The 23,263-nt window shown below is 37.4% G+C and overlaps 1 protein-coding gene across 2 annotated transcripts in view; it reads right to left on the bottom strand.

Annotated features, from left to right (window-relative positions):
- Positions 1 to 23,263, bottom strand: part of LAMA1 (laminin subunit alpha 1) — a 96,409-nt gene continuing 73,146 nt past the window's right edge. Inside the window, exons 41-63 of one of the 2 annotated variants that reach the window (XM_085573740.1) lie at positions 22,984 to 23,077; positions 21,735 to 21,851; positions 20,151 to 20,333; positions 19,719 to 19,873; positions 17,761 to 17,904; positions 16,386 to 16,519; positions 16,058 to 16,208; positions 15,413 to 15,537; positions 13,995 to 14,145; positions 12,747 to 12,891; positions 11,992 to 12,133; positions 10,753 to 10,867; positions 10,415 to 10,585; positions 9,835 to 9,986; positions 9,161 to 9,346; positions 8,534 to 8,696; positions 7,328 to 7,443; positions 6,085 to 6,274; positions 3,993 to 4,151; positions 2,746 to 2,899; positions 2,016 to 2,149; positions 730 to 952; positions 1 to 272 (exon numbers count right to left, since the gene is read on the bottom strand). In XM_085573740.1, the coding sequence (XP_085429866.1) occupies positions 112 to 272; positions 730 to 952; positions 2,016 to 2,149; positions 2,746 to 2,899; positions 3,993 to 4,151; positions 6,085 to 6,274; positions 7,328 to 7,443; positions 8,534 to 8,696; positions 9,161 to 9,346; positions 9,835 to 9,986; positions 10,415 to 10,585; positions 10,753 to 10,867; positions 11,992 to 12,133; positions 12,747 to 12,891; positions 13,995 to 14,145; positions 15,413 to 15,537; positions 16,058 to 16,208; positions 16,386 to 16,519; positions 17,761 to 17,904; positions 19,719 to 19,873; positions 20,151 to 20,333; positions 21,735 to 21,851; positions 22,984 to 23,077 (3,465 nt within the window). In that variant the 3' untranslated portion in view covers positions 1 to 111. The remainder of the gene's footprint in view (positions 273 to 729; positions 953 to 2,015; positions 2,150 to 2,745; positions 2,900 to 3,992; positions 4,152 to 6,084; positions 6,275 to 7,327; positions 7,444 to 8,533; positions 8,697 to 9,160; positions 9,347 to 9,834; positions 9,987 to 10,414; positions 10,586 to 10,752; positions 10,868 to 11,991; positions 12,134 to 12,746; positions 12,892 to 13,994; positions 14,146 to 15,412; positions 15,538 to 16,057; positions 16,209 to 16,385; positions 16,520 to 17,760; positions 17,905 to 19,718; positions 19,874 to 20,150; positions 20,334 to 21,734; positions 21,852 to 22,983; positions 23,078 to 23,263) is intronic. The other variant, XM_077784268.2, reaches the window with a different exon arrangement.

Genomic DNA, 23,263 nt, shown 5'->3' with positions numbered 1-23,263 from the left:
TGCAGGTTCTTATCAGTTCTTCTTTTCATTACAAAATGAGAATGCAAAATAACAGATCAACCAAAAAAAACCAAAAAACCCTCTCTCAATCCAGACAGGCTTTGCTACAGTTCAGTGCTCAGCCCCAGGGCAGGAATGAGGAAACACTCCACGCAGGTCAAAAGCTCTGCTAAAGTCAAACAATTCTGTATGTTGGCCCTTGGTCAAAACAAGGTTCCTCAAACAGCCACGGAATGAACTCTTGCTTGTGAGGCAGTTTTGCTTGACATCAGCTGAAAAACAAGCAGGAAATACATAAAATTTATTTCCACCAAACTGAAAAAAATACCAAGATCCAGGCTATTAAAACTTTTTTCCCCTCTGAAAGAGATAAAACCAACACCTGAGGAGCATCAAGTTCAATTCATGTTTGTATGAACTGTGACATCCCAACATGGACAGTCATTGCTCTTTTCAAGCATAAGCCATGCACAGCAAAAACTTGGCAGAGTTTGCAGAAATAATTCTTGCCAGGGGTCAATGAAGATGAGAGGGAAAAACAGAGGAGAAAGCCCCTCTGCATGGCTGTTTCTTAAGTTAAAATAGAAACTAGAAGGATATGAAGCAACAACTGAGCTGTACACAGTCACAATTCCCATGGCAAATCAAAAAGGAGCACATGTTAAGAGTCACTCTTGTGAGAGTAAGCACAGGAGGGACAGAAGGAAAGGGAAATATTATTGTACCTACCAGGATAACCTCCAACATAAATGGGATTGTTCGTATCTGCAGATGTTGAGTGGACGTAGGGATTATCAGTGTGAACCAAATTCCCATCAATTACCAGTGAAATGTGATGTTTGCTTTTGTTTGCTTGAAGCTTGTGCCATTTCCCATCACACAAGCTATTTGTGCCTCTTGGTTCGTATGTAGTCGTTATTCTGCCAGCTCCATTGTTGACATGGAATAAAATCTGTACAAACAGCCAGATGCCAATGAAGATATAAAGTAAGAATACATGAACTAATCTCCCTAGATAAAAGCACGATCACACTGGTGCAGAGATTTCCACTTTAAATGTTTGGCAATATGCACAGTTAATATTTACTTTGATGGGTAGAGTAGATCCTTACTAAAGTGTTTTTTAAAATTTAAAACAATAAGGTCTACCTCTATGCAATGGTCCATTGATACACTTCACTAGGGATTTCAATGTTTCTTACAAATACAAATCAAGACATTTTTCACAGAATCTGATACTTCAGATCTGAAATAAGAATCACTGTATATAACTGAAGAGAAAGAAGAATGGCCTGAAAGCACTTGTCATTGCCAATAAATGCACTGGTTCTTCTCATGTATTTATTTTTCAAAGCAGCAGACATTTCCTCAACTCTGCAGTGAGGATTAATATGTAAGTATTAACTGGGAAAATATGTCCTGCAGAAATAGTGATACGTAACACTGTCTCCAGCTAGGAAGCTTTGAATAAAAAATGAGCTATTTCTGCAAAAACAAATACTTAAAAGCAATCAAGTGTATATTTTTTTATGCAAGACATGACTGGAAAGCTATGTATATTGATTGTTAAAAGGTTTATGGAGCATAATGGCCAGTAGAAATAGAGAATGAGTTAATTGCTCATGAATATTGAAGAAGCGGTTACAAAACAGTGTGCATTGTATATGCAATATTTTTCTCAAGGACAAGGATAGCTTTGTGGCAGAAAAAGTATTAAGCAATAAAAAAGATATATATATGATCTAAAAACAAGGTATATAGTACAGGAGGTCAGAGTGGCTGCACACTAACATAAATTACACTAATTAAAAATCCAAAACCTTCCAGTGACTTCTGCTAATCACACATTTTATCATATGATGGCAGTGAGAAACCGAGACAAAGTCTGTCGCATATTTGCTCTGTTTCTTCCATGACACTTCACTGGTGCATTATTCCATGCACTCCAAGGGCTCTAGCCTCCCAGTTTCAAGCAAGCCCTGTGAAATCAGTGTGCCTGGCACAGGGCAGCCTACCTTGCCATGTACAATTTCCAGCCCAATTGCATCAACTTTGGCGCTGCTGACGCCGAGCAGAACGCCGTGCACCGCTGTTGTGCGGAACTCCAGGGTGATGTTCACATCAGACCGCACTTTGTAGCCTTCTCTGGCTGAAAATAAGTTAGAAGCTTCTAGCAGAAGACTTGCAACCCACAGTACAGAGTTAAATATATACATTACCACTAAAAGGTCTAAAGGACTTGTTAATTATGCTGCTGGTATGTGACCTTGCAAAACCTCTGGAAAATAAGTTTCCAAAATCATAATTCCCATTTTTTACTGGAAAAGATAATTTCCCAAGTAAGGTTTTTTTCAGTAATTCAGATTTAATTCATTCTATCTCATCTATAAGAAACAGTAAAGAGCACAAATGTAATCCTTCGTGTTACTTCACAATCTTTTGTCTTTGTATTCTTTATCAGACCTTAACATCTGAGCATGGGTATTCTTAGCTAATAAGATGTAGTTCATTTCTTTCCCAATGCTAAAATCATTATCTCTTTTATTTGTGCAAGATAGCCCTTTGCAGAAATGACCACTTTTGGATGAATGAAGTAAAAGGACTCAGTTAGAAATCCATATGCAGGGCATGCGCTAACTGTGTGAGGAGTCAGTTAATTACACACAGTTCCAGTAAGACCTGAAAGGAGTATGTTTTCCTTAACATTAATTCAGTAAGGCACTCTTTTCATTTAATGACACTTACCAAGAGCAGCAAAGCCACTTCCATCAAAGAAAGTACCATCTTGCACTGTTTCATAGCATTTATTCACAGCAAAGATAGAGACAGGACTCTCATTGTCCAGCTGATTGCCATTAATTGTCATGTTACCAATGCAGGCGGGAATACTGTGACTAACCTAAGCATATGGAGACATAAGAGACAGTTTAGTATAAACTGCTGCAATGCTCTCTCAGGGATTCACCTGATCTTATTGTAGATAAAATATTATCTGAACAAAACACAGCAGAACCTAAAATATTTATGTATTAAATTTCTAGTATTACATGTAATTATGTAAGGCACATAATGTCTTAAAAGTCAAAATCAAATTGTGTAGAAGCAGAGTATACACTGTCTATAACATACAGGAAGAACTGTATTTGCTTGACTGTGAGCAGGGATACACCCAACAGTAAAAACATTCCAAACATGCTGCATCAAATTAATGAGTAATCAAAATTTTTTTAGGCTATTTTGCAAGTTCTCTTCATCAAAATGATTTATCTGAATCACTCCAGAAAGTGGCTGGGCATTGGAACAGGTTCCCCAGGGAAGTGTTCACAGCACCAGCCTGACAGAGTTCAAGAAGCATTTGGACAATGCTTCAGTCACATGATGTGACTCTTGGGGTGTCCTGTGCAGGGCCAGGAGTTGGACTTCGATGATCCTTGAGGATCCCTTCCAAATCAGGACATTCTACAATTCTATGAGAAATATTATCATATCACTGGAATCCTCATTAATATAATGGGCTGCAACAAGGAGGAAGGTGACAAAACCTACCCTCTAAATGCATGTATTAAAAATATGCTTTAATCTAAAGACATCTAAACCAAGTCTTTCAGAGATATTTAAGGTGCCTAATTTCTGTTTGAATGCAATAGGAATCAGGTACCAAAATGAGGTTGTAGGTCGTGTTTTTATCTCATATTGTGAGAGACAGGAATTTATATTCTTTATTCATTTTTAACATGGAAAATGAAAAAAAAAAAGTTCTGTTAAGGGCTATTACTAACACACAAGGATATAAGCTGTAGCTGGACTCATTAAGCCATAGAAAGCTAGAAAGATTTATCTGGTAAAGGGTCATTACTTTCCTTGTTGCTTCTTTCCCTAAGTACTTCTTAGCCTGTCAAAGACAGGATGCTGGTTTAGATGAGTTTGCTGTACTATGCTCATTCTAGTCTTGTAAAATGCCAGAGGCACCCCCTCACCCCAAGCCTTCTTACATTCCCAAGATTCTTTGGTATGTAGTCTAAGGGGAGTCCTCCCACGTAGAGCTTCCCTTCCACATCCAAGGTGCTACCATCTCCCAGAGCATTGACTGCTACCAGTTCCTGTCCATCCACAATGATTGTGCCTTTTCTTTTAACATATTCCATCTTTACCTGGAAAAAAGGGAAGCGTGCAAACATAAATGAGTAAGCTAAATTTGTTACCTAGCCATCATGTGCCATAGAAATAAGCAAGACAATTGTTTAGTGGTTCAATTGCTTTGACATTCTGTTCTGGGGCAACCTCTTGAAATTCTTCCTGAGGCTAAGACCATTTCCGAATACAACTGAGCAGTTAAACAGCTTTCTTGCCTTCCCAAAGGCTCACAATGATTTCATAATATTCTGCCTAAGGTTTTCAGTATTTTATTATTTCTTTAAATCACCAGTTTATTGTCTTAGGATATGAGCAGGTCACTGAGTTTGGAGAAAGGCATTCTGTGCTGGCCTCCTGCAATTATTGTGCTGCCCAACAGCTGAGACATCTCAGCTGTCTGAAGTGCACATTCCTATGCTGTCATTTTTAAGATAGGCAGTGCTATGTTTTCCAGTTCTGTCCATCTTGTTCACTTTTGTCCTTATGCCTGCCTTGCCCTAAAACAATTACTCACATGTGGCTGAGGGAAGTCAGCTAGCTATTTATTCTTCTCTATTTACTTTTGTCACCACTCAGATTCATGACTAGGTTCAACGTGAAGTTTCATGAACATTTGGACTGGTAAGGGGATAAAATGGGTAAAGGGTGGTATGAGCAGAAGGCAGAGAATGAAAAGAAGTGGTGCTTCTTTCAGTAGCAATGCATATTAGTTTGCTTTGATTGCAGACAGACTGTAATAATCACCCCCAATTGGGAAGTGGTGTGACAGCCTTAATCTCTGAAGAAGCCTGAAGCTCTTGTTTTGTGTCCTGGATAGTAAAGATAGGTAAGCTCTTGGATGCAATCTGTTCAGCTCTTCAAATGTAGATAGTGTCAGTAGGAGTTTTATGTGAGTATGTATAATTTTTAAACATGCAGCTGTAAGTCCTAGAGCATTCTTCCTTTCAGGGAAGGCAGCAGAGCTTAACTGTGATATCTCTGACAGAAGTTCACATTTCTTTTCTTCATGTTATTTTTCCTGTTTTTTCTTCTGCTGATTATTTATAAAAAGCAAAAAGAACTCTGTTGATTCCCAAGGCACCTAGGAAAGCTGGCAGCTTTGTGTCATCAATCACTTTGTCCCACAGAAGCCACTTCTTAGAGTGAAGGCTTCACATATGGATAAGGGAGGGGAAGCTTAGCAGGATGAATACTGTCATCCTCACCTGCCTTTAGGAAAAGGGATATCCTCAGAGTTACTTCTAAAACTCCTGCAAACATCACAATCACTTCTCACACAGAAAGCCAGAGCCAGTAGCAGGTGGGTTGCTTGGAGGAACTGGGCCAATAGAGACTGACTCAATCTTCGTGCAAATGCCCCGAGTGCTGTGTGACACCTCCAAGCTGTAGACATAATTTCTCCTCAACTCGACTTAACTCAAGTCCTCCATTCATTTCAAATGTCCCCCTTTCTCATGTTGCCTTGACCAAGGAAAGGAGAGACAGTGCTTCTCTGTTGTCACTAGCTGCTGTGACATGCTCAGGCAATAAGCGGCAAGTGGGAGAAAAGAAAAACGTTGCACCCACAAATCTGTCACACTGTCACACACTGAAGTGCAGGTCTTTAGTGACACAATGCATTGAAATCTCTCTGTAGCAAAGGTCAGATTTTTTACACCTCTCTATTAGGTCCTTCTCTGTTGAAGATGATCATTACTACACAGTTGGTAAACTATTTAATTCCTAAATAGTTTGAGATACTTGACAGTAGTTGGAAGATGGATTTGATGTAGAATTAATGACAATTTTAAAAGGAAATAATGATCAAATAAAAGGTTTCTGAATGACTTCACAATTGGGTTAGAACCAGTGTGCTTTTGCAACACAGAAATTACACAGAAAAGGCAAGCAAAATCCATACCAGTACCTCCAGGGAAGAGAAAATGGAGCACAAGATTGACAACCACCTACCGTATGCCATTTTCCATCACTGACAACAGCTGGGTGAAGAGCTACTGCTTTTCCTTTGCCTAAATCAAATGAGAAATGGAGCTGTCCCCCATAAAGCTGTAGGGCTGCATAATCAACCTGGTTTTGGTGAGCCATGTAGTAAATCAGGCCACTGGAGGCAAAGGTTCTGAGATTCAGCTGGACGGAAAGTCTAGACAATAAAAATTCAGTGTTACTTAAAGGTATTTCTTCTGCAGTGATGAAAAGCTTTTCTGGACACAGAGAACAGCCTGAACCAATTTATTGTTATGAAAGGAGATTTATTATTACAAAGGCCAGAAAAGTAGAATTTGGGTTGATTTTAAGAAAGCATGATGTATTTCATAATGGAAATCAGTGCTGTGCCTGTCAGAAAAAGAAAAAAGTGCTTGTCAAAGAGTGAGATGAACTTTTAGAGGGACAGGCTCAGCTGTTTGTGATTGCAGGCTTGCTTATTGCCCCAAGAAAGAAACCTACTCCAGGATAACTTTATGGCATCCATTACTATTAGCCTGGCTTGCTGGGATATTATGGGCAGACTGAGAACAGAGGGAGGCTTAAAAGGTAGAGGAGATGAATGAGCCATTTATTATGGAGACACCAGGTTCAGACTACATGGCATCAATCATCTGCAATGTCCTTTGCTCATAAGCTGTAACAGAAGGGCTAAAGGAAAAAACACACTTTTCTCAATGCCTGCAGAGACTTCCTGAGCTGAAAGAAGCAAATACAAGTGACTTGCAGTCTGTGTGTTGGGAACCTTGCTGGGAGCTCCTCAAACAGGTAAAAGAGGTGCACACATTAGGTTTCAACAAAATGATTCTTCTCAGTAGTCTTTTCTCCTTCAAGTGCACCTTCAAACGTGAAAGGTGCACTTGCAGAAAATAGGGAGCAGAGGGTGAGATGTCATCTGCATAAGACAAAGGAATAGGGACCAAATGTGAGCTCTGTATGTGGAAAAAAGAAATCCAAGTACTTACAGAAGGAAGAGTGAGACTCAAGTCTGAGAGGAAAAAAAAATGCAGAATTCTGACCATGAATTACTAAACTCATGATTATTAACCTGGGATATGGTACTTCTTCCATTCAGAGCCCACAGAAACCTGAAGTGAGGACCATGTTCAAAGCTGGCAGTGCACTGATCAATCATGAAAACCATCACTGCAATTCTTGCAGCTCAATACAACATAACACTGTGTGCATGGGTAATTTGGGATATACTCACTTCTTCCTGACCGCAGACTGATTGAAGAGTAGGGTCAAGTGGCTGCCTTTGGCAAGTCCAAACTGATGGGCACCTTGAACATGATCAGGCAGCTCATCTTTTGCACACACTACCTGCTAATGAAAGGAATTTATTAAGTAGGATAGTGTCAGGTGCTGCCCAGCAAATGTTGAGTCATAATGGGCCTGCATAGAGCTTTGTAGGAAGCAAAACTAAGCCACAAGATAACCACAAAATACACAGCAAAACATCAATTAACTAAACTCGTAATAATTCCAACCTATCTTTAGGCTCAAAAAGAACTGGATCTAATGATTAAGCTATGTCTTGTAGACAGCACTGAGCTTTTCTACTGAGAAATGTTTGTAGTTTGAGACCTATTTTATTAACTTTTTGTCTTAATTGATAGCCCTTTTGATAAAAAATGCTGGAAGGTACAATTTCAGTGTGAAAATCTTATAGGTTTGGTAGAAATATTTTCTCATTTTATGAGGACACATATTTTTGTTATGATTTGGGATATGGAGAGCTGAGTAATAGAGTATGAGCCAAAGCTACATTTTAGCTCTAAAAAAGACAACTTATTTCTTTTTATAATCCTAAATTGTATGTATAAAACCTTGCTTTCTGTTGCTACAAAAAAATGGTTTCAGGATACTTTGGAAACCCTTCCTTATAAAGATGTGCAGCTGCAGGAGGAGAGAAGTAATGCTGCCTTCTCTCTTGGGAACAGGGACTGTGTGAGAGGTAACAGGTCCCATGCAAGCTGCATTCAGACACTGTATGTCTCTCAAGGGGTTTATGCCTCCTCTCTGACACAGAGCAGAGACTGCATGTGTGTGACCAGGAAAATGTGAATGCAAAACTGCACAGCTTATGCAAATCTGCACTGAGTCCCTTTGGCACAAGTACATAAAGATAATAGTTACTGTCAAGTCCTTCTGTTGGGAGACTATCATTCCACTTTATCTTTTTTTTTTTGCTGCCTGAAGAGTGATAAACCTAACTACTTTTGCATTCCAAATGGCCAACAGGCTGCTGCAAAGGTTAGTATCAGTTTTTCTAGAGGAACCAATAATTTCAAATCAACAGCCATTGAACCATTCCATACTGCAGAGGAAGCAAATATATGCAGTCTATAATTTGATAATTCTCCACAAAGAAAGGGCAAAAGAGATGGTAACTGATCTTTGCTGCAATACATACTTTTTTTGTGTCTGTGAGAGGTCTCAGGGGAACTGGTAAAGCCTGAAGTTCAGGTTGAATCACAATGTTTGATGGCTGTACAGCTGTTTTAGGCTTCTCAGACAGAAAGCAGCTGTCCATATCCACATGTTCATACTTCATGGAAGTGGTAAAATATAAAAGCCTGTATTTTTTAAAAAAAATACATTTTAAGAGGTGCATTTCTGCTTATTTCCAAAACAGAAGGAGAGTGTTTTATAAGGTCTTTCAATAATATCAGGAGAAAAGGAAAGAAGCGGTATCTATGACAAACAGATTGAGAAGAGGCAAATAATCTGTCCACAGAACAATATAAATCTACAACATTTCTGGAAAACCAATCTGTCTGTCACTGATGATGAAATTATAGTAGAGAAAGCTGTGCTTTGTGCAGCATCTCCGTAAACATTAAAGACATTGTTAATACTGTTTAGAAATATAGCTGGTAATATCCATTGTCTGGCTGTTAAAATACTCAGATCATGAGTATCATGCATATCTTATGTTAAAAAACAGATAAACAGAAGTGTCATGGAAGAGATCACAAAATACATTTAAAAATTACTATACATGGTTTTCCAAAACAAGGCAGTTATCCTTCTGACTTACTCCTTGTTAAAAATAAGGTTGCTGATACAGCCATGAAAGGAGCCAGCCAATTTTAGCCCTAAGATGCCCTCTCCTGCTGGAATGCCACCAGCGTAGAAGTTGGAAATATTAATGGGGCTATTTTCTGCTGCTGAACCAAGCCTCAATTCTGCAGGTTTACTTTCATCCACCTGTACAGTTATGATCCTGAAAAGAAAAAGTAAGGAAAACATTCAACAAGGTCTTAAAAGAGTAATTTTCAGATGAAAAGCATTCCTATCAGCTTCAAAAACATCCTCTTCTAATAAATAAATATTCCATTACTTTTATAATCCTTTCAATGTCTTAAAACTGGAAGCCCTTCTTTTGATGATTTTTAAAATGTAAAGTTTTGTCAAATATCTCTCTAAATTATTTTGATAGCAGTGTATCTTTTTTCTAATGCTATTTAGTATATTTGTACTCAAGTGCCCCAAGCTGTTCTAGAGATTTTGAGAGCTTTAGCTACACCTCTATCAGTAGCTGTATGCTGTATACAATTACCATGTAAATCAGAACATCTGCATTGACAGAGAAAAACACAGGCCTGATTATCCCACCTAATAAGCTAGCGAAGGTAATTCCTCAGAGAGTGCAGTGAACTGACAACAACATGCAGTAATTAAACAGGTAGTACTCTTTGCAGTCACATGTACCTCTTATTCCGAATTAGGATGACAGAGTGTTCTTGTCCATCACTGTATGTTCCATTAGCAGACTGAAGAACTACTTTCCTAGTACTTGCTCTATCTCCGGCATTAACATGCACTGCAAGATGACCATCAATCAGCATGATGGAAAAGAAGGGCTGTAGATTTAATCAGAAGATCAATTTTTAACTGTAGCTCAATTTTCAAGACACTCATTTAGTGTTTAAATAGAACATACATGGAAAAAATTTACCTCCAAACTTGTTGCAAATGTTTTAATGAAACTCAAAGACTAGTAGGAATTTTACTGGCACCTCTCAGAGTGCAAAGCCTTCTAATAGCAAACACAAAAGCTGAAAATTTCTCCGGTCAAACTTGCTCTAGGTAAAGTGCAGGAGTTTTTATTATACACTCACACCCACACACTCTTTCTCTTAAAGCAGGAAAATAGTAAGATTTTATCTTTAGATTATAGAAGATCCAACTCTCCATCAGATACACAATATATATATAGCAACCTGACTTGGTCTTACAAAATAAAAATGGCAAAAATAATCTTCAAAACTTCTTTGTTTTCAGTACTTGCCAAGTGTGCTTGTCTTCGCTGTCGCTTTTCCAGTCCCTTGCTGAGTCCAACGAGGATGATGCCACTGCTGTTCTTTGTAGCAAAAGTTGCCATCAGTTCTGACTCTGGGTTTAAGGATTTAGGTAGCAACTCAATATATCCATTGTTCATGATGCTTACACTGTGAATAGGCTATTTTATGAAGAACAGAAATAATTACTGAACTTATCCACACATAGTGTCAGGTAATAAACAAATGAAATATAGATTAGATTATCTTAGAATTTTTAAAGATAAATCTGTTTCAACTCACTGTAAACACAAATATTTACTATTATATTAAAATAAAGATCTCCTACCTCCAATACACAGCCTTTTCTTACTCCATATGAATTTCTAAGCAAGTCAAAGGTGGAACGAGATATTTCCAGATTCTTGATGCATCCCACATACATTCTACTATTAAGACCTTTCCTGAAACACAAAACAAGGCTTTCTTTCCAAGGAGAAGTACTTGGAATTTCCTGTGAGAAAAGATTAATTTCTCTTCAATAAGAAAAGAAAGAGAGATCTGTTTTAAAGGATGCAGTCAGTCTGGTGTAAGTGAAGAGTTTAAGTTTTACTCTCAGATGCTAAATCTGGTCTTAAAAAGAGTCAAAATAATGTTGTGCCCAAATTAATACATATAAGTGTGTAATGCTGTGCTGTTAGGTCAGGTAATTTCCCAAAACTTTAAGGTGAATCTTCAGCTGAAAGAAAATTAATTGTGTAAAAGGGTAACTGTAGCTGACTACCATGCAGATTTTCATTTTTCAAGTCTGGAGGATGCCTGGTTTGGTTCCTGGTTTAAGGCTGAGAAATCTAAGGCTATCTTGCCATAATCCCTTAAAGGCTGGAATGCCAGCTAAGATTAACAAGTCTGCACTCTATAATAACTGTGCAGAGACCAATAATGTCGTCAAATTTACGTTATTGTCAAGAGCATGCAGAAAGTTTAATTAGATTTTCTCTTGCCATATTTATCCTTTCACAGTGAAGCCAGTGGAAGAAATGTGACTTTGCAAGTTCAGTACAAATGTGTAATACAAAAAAAACCCATAAACTAGAGACCTGCTATAAAGTATGTATTTGCAATGTTTTCTGTTGATCTGTTCACAGTTGGTTTTCCTCTCTTCCAAGTTACTGAATTACAGGAATTTGAAGTACAACTTTCATCCTTAAGTGCAGTTTTGCCCATAAATGCCATCTGGAAAACACAAGGCTCGCTGAGGTAGAGACCAAAGAAGCATCATTGCATACAGCAGAGCTAGATGCTTGCCCCAGAGAGCAGAGGAGAGAGCTGTGGCAGCTGCTGTGGTGGAAAAAAACCTTGGAGGAAGAAAACAAAACTTTCTGATCTGAACTGCAACATCAGACCTACTAGTGGAAAGCACCATATCAGAGTTTGAAGTCAAAGGACAGATGAGGTATACATGGCCGGAAACTAAACTTCAGAATTCACTGTTTTTCTCAAATTTCAGAGGAGATAAGGGTGTGTAAAAGTTTTCCCCTCACTTTACAAAAGTCGTAGCAGAGGTGCAAAAACTGAGACACTTTACCTCAGAGCCCTCGATCTTGGCAGCCCACCAATGAAGATTGGGTCCTTATCAGAGCGGTTCAGGTCTGAGGCAACCCCAGGAGATTCTCCTTGCTTGGTTTCTTTATAATTAAGGTTATATGCATCCATGACTGCCAGAATTCCTGCAAAGAAAAGAGTAAAGATCTGGAGAAGGACATGAATACATATTTTTTCCTTTTGGCAATCTTGTCCATAATAAAGGAAAATGTATTCATTGACTTGGACATGTATGGACAATCTTCTTATTTCTAGAGTAAGCAATTTGTTGTACTTCCAGCTATTCTGTTAATCTCATTCATTCCTCTCTGCCAAAACTGAATCTGGAGTAGTCTACAGGAAAATAGATACATATGAGAATATGTTATAACTATTAGCACATATGTGTTATTGCCAAAACAAAGGCCCCCACAAAACAGTAACACTAAGTAATATTAAAATGCAGAAGAGAAAATGCGATCCCTCATCTACAGACTCAGACAAAAACTTTCGGTCTTTAAAGACTGTTGGTATGGTTTTGTGCAGCAGTTTCTAACTATCTGGTCTATGTGAGATGTGCTAAGCCAAATACAAGATTTGCACCGTAGTCCTTCTAAAAGCAAAGGACCACAGGTGTGGCTGCTAAAGACACTGCATTGGAAGTGATCAAATTTGGTTGCAGTGATGTTCTCTGCAGCTATCTTATATATTTGTATTTGTAAATATGCAGACACCCAGTCTTTTCAATCTGTAGCCTACCTTGCTTCTTATTCCGATTGAATGAGATTTTATACCAGGTTCCGTTGTTGTAACGATTCTCCGTTGTAAGAGCAAGAGGTCCTGAACCAAGATCAACAGTCACCCTCACTTTGCCATCAACAAGCTCAAGGGACAAGAAGTCTCTCTGAGAGGATGAAAAAAAAAATGCCAAAACAAAAACAGATTACATTACTGGAAATAAAATCTTCCTAAAGAATGCATGCCTGGCAGGTTTGGCCTACTGTGTGGAAAAGATTTAGTAACTCTTGTACCTGTACCCTGTACTATTTGATAGGCCCAAGATGCTCATCTTCACTTTATTTAGGAAAATTAAGTTACAAGTACCTCACAAGGATGTATTTTTTTTTGTTATTGCCCTTACTTAAATGTGTCATGAGGTTTGATTACTCAGCAGAAGAATGTTTAAATAACAAAGTCACATTTTCCTGTTTTTGAATGACGTTGAAAGTAATTTGGTTTGACAGCATAATGATCAAACACTACGATGTTCTTTCTGCAAGAAGCAAAGACGGTCTTCACAGAGTAAAAAAGACTTTCTGAATTGCATTGAAGGTTCCCCCTCTGAACTCTAAAGCTTAAATCAGATATTATTGTGCAATGTATTCAGGCAGTGAGTACATACAGCAAATGAATAATGCAGTGGCTCTGAAAGAATTTGTACCCAAACAAAGTTTTTCCTTCCTTCAGGAACAGAAAACCAACATCTAAGTACGTAGTAAACTGCATGGCATGACAATGAAGGTCTGGTGACGGGTCTAGGTTATACTGCTTTTGCAGGAGTTTCATTTGATTTGTTTCAGTGTACTGAATTCATATCTTATGGATGTAATTCAATATGGTTTTTCATTATTATATTGTCCTTCTGCAAGCTCAATTCCAAAACATTTTTACATTCTTAAAAGGTTCCTCCAACTGAAAAAAACTAGTTTGTTATCCTTACTGTTTCCTTTTCTATCCTTTAGTTAAGTAATCATTAATCTCAGTCTAAAATAATTTCTTTTTATTCTAAAATTTAAATAAATTGTGAATAATTCTTTTCATTGTTTAATTTTGCCCTTGGTTTAGGTAGATATTTGTTCTAATGAGTTGTCCTCTAGCATTCTTGTCTTTAGCCCTTTAGCTTACGATGTCAATCACAAGTGATGGCACAAAACTACAAAAAAGTAGCAATATGTTTTAATATATGTAAGCTGAATGACAGTTAAGGAACCAGATCCGTGTTCTTACAGTGCCATTTGAAGCAAGGTAGAGAAGAAGCCCATTTGGTGAAAAGGTACTGAAAGATATTAGTATCTGAGTCACTGTTGAGCGGAGTGCCTTCTCCACAACCGAGTATCCACTGCCATCAAAATGGAACGAGGTGTCCTCGTCCTGTGGGCTACAGAAGTAGAAAACCAGTATAAAAATGTTAATTGAACATTTGGGTTTTTTTCCCAGTAATTTTTATATAAAATATAAGAAAAGTTAGGTCATGGAATAGTTTGAGCTGGAAGGGACCTTAAAGCCCATCCCATTCCACCTCCTGCCACATGAGGGACAGCTTCCACTAGACCAGGTTGCTCAGAGCCCCATCCAACCTGGCCTTGAACACTTCCAGGAATGGGACATCCACAACTTCTCTGGGCCACCTCATCCAGCATCTCGCTATGCTCACAGTAAAGACTTTCCTCCTAACATCTAATCTAAACCTTTCAGTTGTAATCCACTACCCCTTGTCCTGTCAATCCATGCCCCTGTATATAGTCTCTCTCCATTTTTCTAGCTGGCTCCCTTCAGGCACTGCTCAGTCAGTGCAGCCTCCAGGCAGTAGTTTATAAAGTGTGGGGAAACACGTGGATCTTGCTGGAATGAATAACTGAAGGATTCCAGCCAAAGGCCACTTTCATTATGCAGCCTCACAACACACGATTTAGCCATGGGGAAGGATTCATACAAGATAAGTGTTTTTCCCTTATATACAAAAATGAAAGCCAAACCCAGTGATTTCCTAAGGGAAAAAATAATTGTTACAGCATACAACCTCTAAATTAAAACACGTCATCCAGTTCTCAAAATGCTTTTCATAATTGCACTTACAATACATGATCTATTAGCCCCTTTCCCTGCAGTACAAGACTTGTAAAAAATATCTCATACAATCAAGCAGCACCCTCTGCTGTTTCTGCGTGAAATATTCTGCAAAGGGAATATGGACAAGCATATTTATTTTTTATTCCTTAAACATAAAAATGGTATTCTGCAAAAGGCACCAAGCTCTGTGCCTACAGTTTTGTTATCGATTTTTTTTTATAAGACTGCTTTACACTGTTTCTTACCCTAGGAAAGAATAAATCTGTCTTACAAAAAACTACTGAAAAGCAAAGATTTCACAAGTATTTTGGTTCACTGGTAGTCCCTACTTCTCATCCACAAAATAGAAAGCAACAATAAAATTCCTCTGAGAAAGTGATTCAAAAATTGGAATTCCATACAAAGAAGTTATTTGATACCACTGAGACATTGAGATTAACGTGCTCAGAACTGTAAGTTAATGACCAGTAAAACAATGCAATTTGAGCTCCATATGCTTAGTTAGTACAAAATATAATATTACAAATGTAAATTACTCTAAACAAGTTAAAAAAAAAAAAAAAGAGACCAAATACCTTCCAAAACAGCCATTGCACTTGCCCTCTCTTTCTATGTAGTTCCAAAGACCGATAGATTTGCCATTCAGGGATGCTTCTCCTAGGCACCCTTTAAAATGGGTCACCTTAACAGCAGGTGATTTCTATAAGAAATGAAATATTTCATGAATATAATTAATGTTAAGTACTCTGAAAATTATGCAGCAAAATTTTTGCTTGGCTGTTTTCCTTGAACTTCAAATTTGTTAGATATAAATCATAATAAGAGAACAACATGTTTTAGTTTATCTATTAACAATTATAATAAATTGAAATAACAATAGATTAGTACATCAAAAAAGTAAAATAACTATGCCCTTGACCTACTTACACATTCCTCACAGCATGAATAACAATTGCCATGGAACAAGCAAACAAAACCTTTTGATAATGTTTATACATGGTACATGCACACACAGACTGCCCTGGGTAAAACTTTATGCAAAAATTTCTAGGGAAAATTAACTTCAGGATACAAGAAGACCCTTAGAGCATCTCTGCTTCATGCTCAGAGTACTTGGCATTTCTTGATGAAGTAACCAAATCAAGCCATTATTTCTAAGGCAAAACTATTTCTCAAACATGTTCAAAACAATTAACAGAATGCTGATCTCAGAATCTAACCTTGATCTGCCCTCCAAGTCCTCCAATAAACATTAGGGTTGACTTGTTGACATCCAATATGCTGGCTGTCCCCAGAGAGGTTCCAGATTTAGGTGAAGGCTTCTGATTGGAGTTCATTTCCTCTATGCTAAGAGTACCTGTTTTTCCAAACCTGCCAAATACAAATACTAATAAATAGTCATAGAAATCACCAGGCCTAATCAACACATACATACTCTTGGCTTCTCTTTCTAAAGACAAGAAAAATCTCATCACTGAAAATGAGTGGACATCGTTCAAACAGTGGATGCTTTGTTTACAACACTTATGACATTTTCATTTTATTTACCTGGTGGCATGTATTCTGTGCCATTTGTTGTTGTCGATTTGTAAATCAGGATATTCCACTCTCGTTGATCCAGAGCCCAAATCCCAAAGAAGAGCTACCTTACCACGTCGCATCTCCACTGCCAGGAAGTCTGGCTGAAAAACAGCAGAGCCTACTCTAATTCACGGTATCAAACGTGTATTTTCACCAGTAACATGGAGAAAGTCTTTCCAGATTCATGTGCCTACATCCCATATAACAGGAGTTGACATTTAGTAAAATCAGGTCTTTCACTCGCTTCTAATGAGACAAAACTCCCTGAGATTATATGCACATAGCTGAATGTGTAACCTGAATGTGTTCAGGTTATATGCAAGTAGCTGAATGTGTTCTACTGCAAGTAGCAGTCTGTGAAAAAGTACTGTCCCATGATAGTGTGCCACAAGGAACTAACAGCTGTGCATTTCTTGGGATTGCAGAGGGAATGAGGAGAGCAATGTGACAGTGAGCCATCACACTGCCTGTCAAGTGGGTGGATGCTCCGTGCTCATGAGAGCCAGCTTTAAGAAATTTAGCTGTATTACCAAGCAAAGGCAGGACGCTGAGACACTTGAGCATGTCCAGAGAAGAGTAACAAGGCTGTTGAGGGACTTGGAACACAAGCCCTATGAGGAACAACTGAGGGAGCTGGGGTTAGTTAGCCTGGAGAAAAGGAGACTCAGGGGTGACCTCATCACTCTCTACAACTTCCTGAAAGGTGGCTGTAGTCAGGTGGGGGTTGGTCACTTTCTCCAGGCAACAAATGTCAGAACGAGAGGACACATTCTCAAGCTGTGATAGGGGATATGTAGATTGGATATCAGGAAGAGGTTTAAGAGTGATAAAATATTGGAATGGCCTGCCTGGGGAGGTGGTGGAGTCACCATCCCTGGATTTGTTCAAAAAAAGACTGGATATGGCACTTGATGCCATGGTTTAGTTAAGGTGTTTAGGGCATGAGTTGGACTTGATGATCTTGAAGGTCTCTTCCAACCTAGTCATTCTGTGATTCTGTGAAATCATTTGACACACTCCAGCATGCTGTATGAAAGTATCACAGCAGGCATTACACTCCATGTGGTTAATGTACAACACAGGAAAAGAACGGGGAGTTTCAGCACAGGGCCAAGAGGCAATGGCTGAGGAATCTGGTGCTTTTATTGTTTAACTTTGAAAATCTCTGGAATCACCTAAGGCACAAAAATATTTCTACCTCTAGTGAACACATCCATCTGCAAGGGGCCTCACTTGGTTACTTAGTTTGAAATCAAGTAAGAAAAGCATATTTAAGACTTTCAAAAGTAATTTAAGACTTTTGACTGCCATCACCTTCAGTAAATGTACCCCAGAAACTTACCTTTCCATTGCTACCCAAGTAGAACAGAAGGTTATCTGGTTCAGCAGTTTTCACATTGAGTGTTAAGGTGTTGTAATTTGTAGATGAAATTTGGGGTTGATAGGCACGAATGCAATCTCTGTCTGCTGATACTGCAACTTTAATCTGGGGGGAAAAGAAGAAGACAGCATCTAAGCAAGTCTCAGTTACACAGCAATCATTGGTGGAGTATATATTTAGCTTCTGACCAGCAAATGCAAACGTTTTGCTGAGATACTTCCATACAATCTAAGTATTTGCTACCTTGGTTAGATTTTTGCAACCATCTAGGTATCACTTGATAAAGAGATTCACAAGAGAAAAGTATGAAATCTGTCTTAATACATTCACTTAATTGGGAGGTTTGAAGCACTAAACAAACTGTTCAAATGCCTCAGAAAATAACACTAAGTCTTGGGTCAGAAGATCATGCAGCTGCAAAAAGCCATGTCAAAATATCAAAAAATAAAGATATAGAAATTAAAAATGTTTTAAAATAAAGGAAACCATTTCTAATCTACCTGGAAAGATTTTTTTTCTTTTGAACAAATTAAGAAGGAGACTGTAACAATTCTGGTTATTTCAAATTTGTAACAGTTTACACAATATTTAAAAATATATTTGTGAATATATGGCAAGTTCAATTTTTAAAGATTAAATAAATAATATTCCTGTTGTCATATCCCTAAGACCACTGTTTAGTAAACTGATGAAAAATTGATCCAAGCTAAATGCAACCAAACTTCCAGCAGCTTGGCAGTATAATGACAGAAAATCCATCTTAGCAAGAAAAAAGCCTTAATTCCTTTAACTTCATGGAATATACCTGTAACTGCTAAATGCATATAGCACGCGTGTGTGTATGCACGCATCTGGACCAGATATATAAAGCTTCTCTTGTGCAGCAAAAAATTACAAACAAAACAACAAACAAAAAAGACCAAACAAAAATATAAACTAACAAAAAACCCAAACCCCCACAAAAAACTAAACCAAAACCTTTAACCCCTACCCCCCCACCCCAAAAAGAACAAATTCCCCCAAATTGGAAAAAGGGTCTTTGCTAACACTTCATTTCACCTTGCCAGGAACTTTTGTGGCTTATGACACCTCAGAAAATACCATTCTCTTTTTTTTGCAGAGGATTCATTAAGCTTCAGTAGACTGTGACAGAGAAGCAATAACCATATAATTAAGAAGATTTGCAGAAAGAAATGAGTGCCTTCCTTTTTTAAAAAAAAAACCTCCCTAAACCTCACAATAGCATATCCACAAGTATGTCAAAGGCATACCAAAAATTACTCATTGCAAAGTCATTTTCATATTTCTCTCACAGTCTAATGAGATCCATAGTACAGTTGATTCACTTTTTCTGTCTTTAAGGTCGAAGCAGAGGTTTGAAAACAAGTACACTGTCTTAAAGTACTCTGGATACTCAGCTGCTTCTTGCAAGGAACATATGGCCATGACAGGCCATAGATGGCAAATTTATCAATAGAATCAACACTCTTGACAAAAAGTTTGCAATGGTAATTGATGTTATATGGGGCACACCACACCAATCTCTAAATAACCTCAAAAATTAACATCTCGTACTAAAGAGAAAAGCTGTACCATCCTCCAACTCATCTCCTTCTTATCAAAATCACTCATGACTGCTCTCTGCCATACTATGTTACATTATTTTTATAGGAACCAGGAGGAAATAGCAGATAAATTACTAGCTGGATGTTCTGACAAACTCACAAATGCAATAAGAGCCTTGATGCTAAAACCTTAAAATATTGCCAGTATGATTTTGGCATCAGTCAGTGCTCTTTGGACTTCACTGAGACTCCACAACAACCAGGGATCTTGAAAGTAAATTTTAGGCACCTTATCTCAAATAACCTCCCTGCTAAAAGTGAAAATTCATTTCAGTCTGGGATGATAGAACTTACAGATGCTGCCTGCTTGCGGGCCTGGCTGATAAGTTCTTTAATTTCAGACAGGTTTCTGTTCAGGTTCTCCTCCAGCATTTTCAAAGGTTTGAGTCTATCCAATAAAAGACTTGCTTGTGCTTCAACTTCTTTAACTTGTTTTTCAGCTTTTAATGCTGTGGAAACATAAAAGAAATGTTGAGGCAGGGTGAAATTGCTAAAATACTTAGCCAAGGTAGCCAGCTTGTGATCATTTTGGTTTCAGCAACTTTTAACATCAGTAAGGGATATACATTCCATGTGAATCCTCTAGAGGACTTGTTAAAAAAGTTAGCATATTTTTACTGAATTAGGAATAAACTCTCAGTCTATCAGAATCTTATTTAATGCCTGTTAAAACTGAATATTAATACTGCTTCTGCAAGCAGTTACATTGCCACAGAGCAAACTTACCAGCTTTTGTTGAATCAGTTATGAGTTCACTTGTTTTCCTCAAAGTGTCATTAACTTGGGACAATGTAGAAGATGTATTCATTAGCTTTTGACTGAACTCTCCAAAGTGACTTAGATCTACCACAGCACTGGTGTTTGCAGACACAGCCAGCTCTTTCACTTCCAGCATGTATTTCCTGGTATCTGAAATACAGTTCCAAGGTTAAAAAACATTCAAAACTTTCATAATTTTGTGACTAACAAATGCCTGGCTTTGTAACTGCAGCTACAAACATTGCCAAAATACTAGGAATGCCATCAGTTACATTCCTGTCATAGTAAGAATTGCTTTCTTGTTTCTTTGGGGAACTTGGTTCTGCCTATCTCATCAGGAAGTTTGTATGAATGCATCAGGCTGGTAGTGTTTAAGTTCCCTACATGAGTGTTGGCACCCTGAGAAACTTTAGTCTGAGATTAAAGATTTGAATCCTATGCAAAGCTGGTGAGGCAGAAGGTCTATTACACCCTCTGGTTTTGGCTGCAATCACCTGTATACTGAGTGTACACCCCCAGTCTCAGCCTTCCCCTTACACCCTCTGCCCACAGGAGTTGGAAGAGGCTGCAGCTGGCAAAAAAGGCCTGAGTTAGAGCTCCAAGGTCCTCCGTCACCACTTTCTATGCAGAAAGCAATGCCACCACCAATCTCTGACCAGAGGAAATAAAAAGAGACAACTTCAAGAAATATAACAACAAAACTGAAATCAATGTTAAGCTGTAAATTAAGGAAAACACTCCTTAATTTTCAATGTGTAGCTTTGTGTTCGATAGCATCCTGCAGTTCATATCCAGTGTATCATCACTACTATTACCCTTTAGCCTGAATTAGGTCTCTGAATTGCAAAATGGGTATTTTAAGGCTTTGAATTTAGCATTCTAATCCAGATTCACAGTAGAATCAAACAACCCTAGCAAGAGGTCTTTATCAGTGTTTTTCTAACTTAAAACACATTACTGAGTTTGGCAAAGTATTTTGAATCCTCTTATTAACAACTTCAAAGTAGTTTTCTCTATTAGTTTCCGTGAACTTTATGTCTTGCCTTTATTCAAAATAATGACTGAAGAAACGGAATTCTGTCATTTTAGAAAAACACAGAAAAATAGATTTTAATCAATTAAATGAAGTCTGGATTTACAGCAAGAAAACATTTACATTCAGGCTGTAAAATTCACAGATTAGTACAAACAAATTTGAAGCAAGCCAGAAAAGAATGTGAAATCTCAGAGTTCCATATGTAAATTTCTCTGCCTGTGGGATTAAATATTCTATAACTTCACTCTCCTTACATATCAGTGCAATTATATTTCTATCAGAGCTCTTCCTGATTTACAGCAATGTGAAATGTGAATCAGACTACAGACCTTCTATAATAACCCAATTATGTTTATCGGGTTTACTGAAAAGAATGCAAAATATTTAGGAGGTTAAATGAAGTCTCCAATATAGTTTATAGCTAGGTCTCTGCAATCAGATAATGAACAGGGTTTTATTACAATTGTACTAGAGAGTTCTGTAATAAGGAGAATGCCAATATAAATTTCACTTACTGTTAGGCAATCCTCTGAGTGCCAACAGAGAATCATTAAGTTGGTTGCCAATTTTATTAGTACTTTCCTGAATCTTTTCTACTTTTTTGTTCAACCCATTCAATCCAAATAGAAGCCCTGTTGAAAGAAATAACATATGCATAAACAGATACCATACAATCCACACAAAACCGAAGTATTCATTTATCTCATCAATGGAGCTTTCTTTTTCAACAGAAAGAGCATTTTACAAACAGGAATGTAAAATGAATGAAGTGTAAATAGATAAGCTCCTATGGGCACTACTCTGTTCACAACTACCCTTTTTGGCCAATTCTATGATACTGAATGGCTACAAACAGCGAGGAAAAGGCTATAAATTAAGATTATTCCATAACTGTGAACTCTAATAATTTTTACAGTGTTCTTTATGCTTTATGTTATCTAACAGGAGCCAAAGAAGTGGCTTTTTTCTATATACTTGTGATCTGTTTGCAGAATCCTCTCATTAGAAATTAAAATATGTAGAATAGAAAGAACAAAAAAAGGTCATTCTGTCCATCTGAATTACAGAAAAATTATACATATTTGTAAACCACTGGTATTGCAAGACAACACTATTTTACAGTTACAGTTTATCTCTGTGAAACATTCTCTTTCTGTCCAATTTTGTCAAAAAATTAATTTAGGGTTTGCTTCTGCTCCTACACAAAGCCTTTGTTCAAAATGCTCTTGAATTTTCATGGTGTAGACTTCAATGCCTTGCTAGTATCTCTGGAGTAATAAAAAAACCAAAAGTATATTTTGAGTTTATGGAGAGAAAGAACTTCAGCTTTTTTTTTTTTGTATTTCAACTGTCCATCAGGAACAAAGAAAAAATGATTAGGATTTAAACATGTTATCTTACATACCTGTGTGATCCATGATTTATTAACTAAAAACAGATTAATGGAATTTTCAAGAATTATGTTTCCTCTTAGTCTAGTACACAATCTCTAATGCTTTAATTCATAAAGTTTGCAAGCACTGCTTATAGGTAAATGGGGTAAAGGTAAAGGCCAAATTTTTAAATGTTCTTACCCAAAAAATGAAAGTACTATGAGAACCCATAAAACATTAATCTTAATTGCATGATAATATGTACATAGTCATATACATATATTTACCTTAGCTTATGCTCATTAAAAAAGAAATAAACTACACAAAAAAGCACAAAACAGAAAATGTGGAAAAGAAATAGAGGCAGAAATATGAATTCTATAGAACTTACCATCACCCTTTTTCTTCAGACTTTTAGCTTCGTTCTGAAATTTGGAGGTAAGCAGTAGAGCTTCTTTTCCCAGAAGACTGAAAGACTTCTCTGGCTAAAAACACAGACATTAGGTTACCACATATGAAAAACAGAAATTCAATTCAAAACATTTAGGTATTTTCAGACACCTACATAAAGTTATTGAACATTCTTGTTATTTATTAAATATTCTACCAATTACCTTATTAAGCATCCATTAAAATAATACAAGTTGTTATCCTTTATTCAAGAATGTGAC

This window comes from Lonchura striata, chromosome 2 (assembly GCF_050655825.1).
Source record: "Lonchura striata isolate lonStrDom1 chromosome 2, ASM5065582v1, whole genome shotgun sequence".
NCBI lineage: Eukaryota > Metazoa > Chordata > Aves > Passeriformes > Estrildidae > Lonchura > Lonchura striata.
Note: the sequence above shows the minus strand (reverse complement) of the source record. Positions and strands in the feature narration are given on the sequence as shown.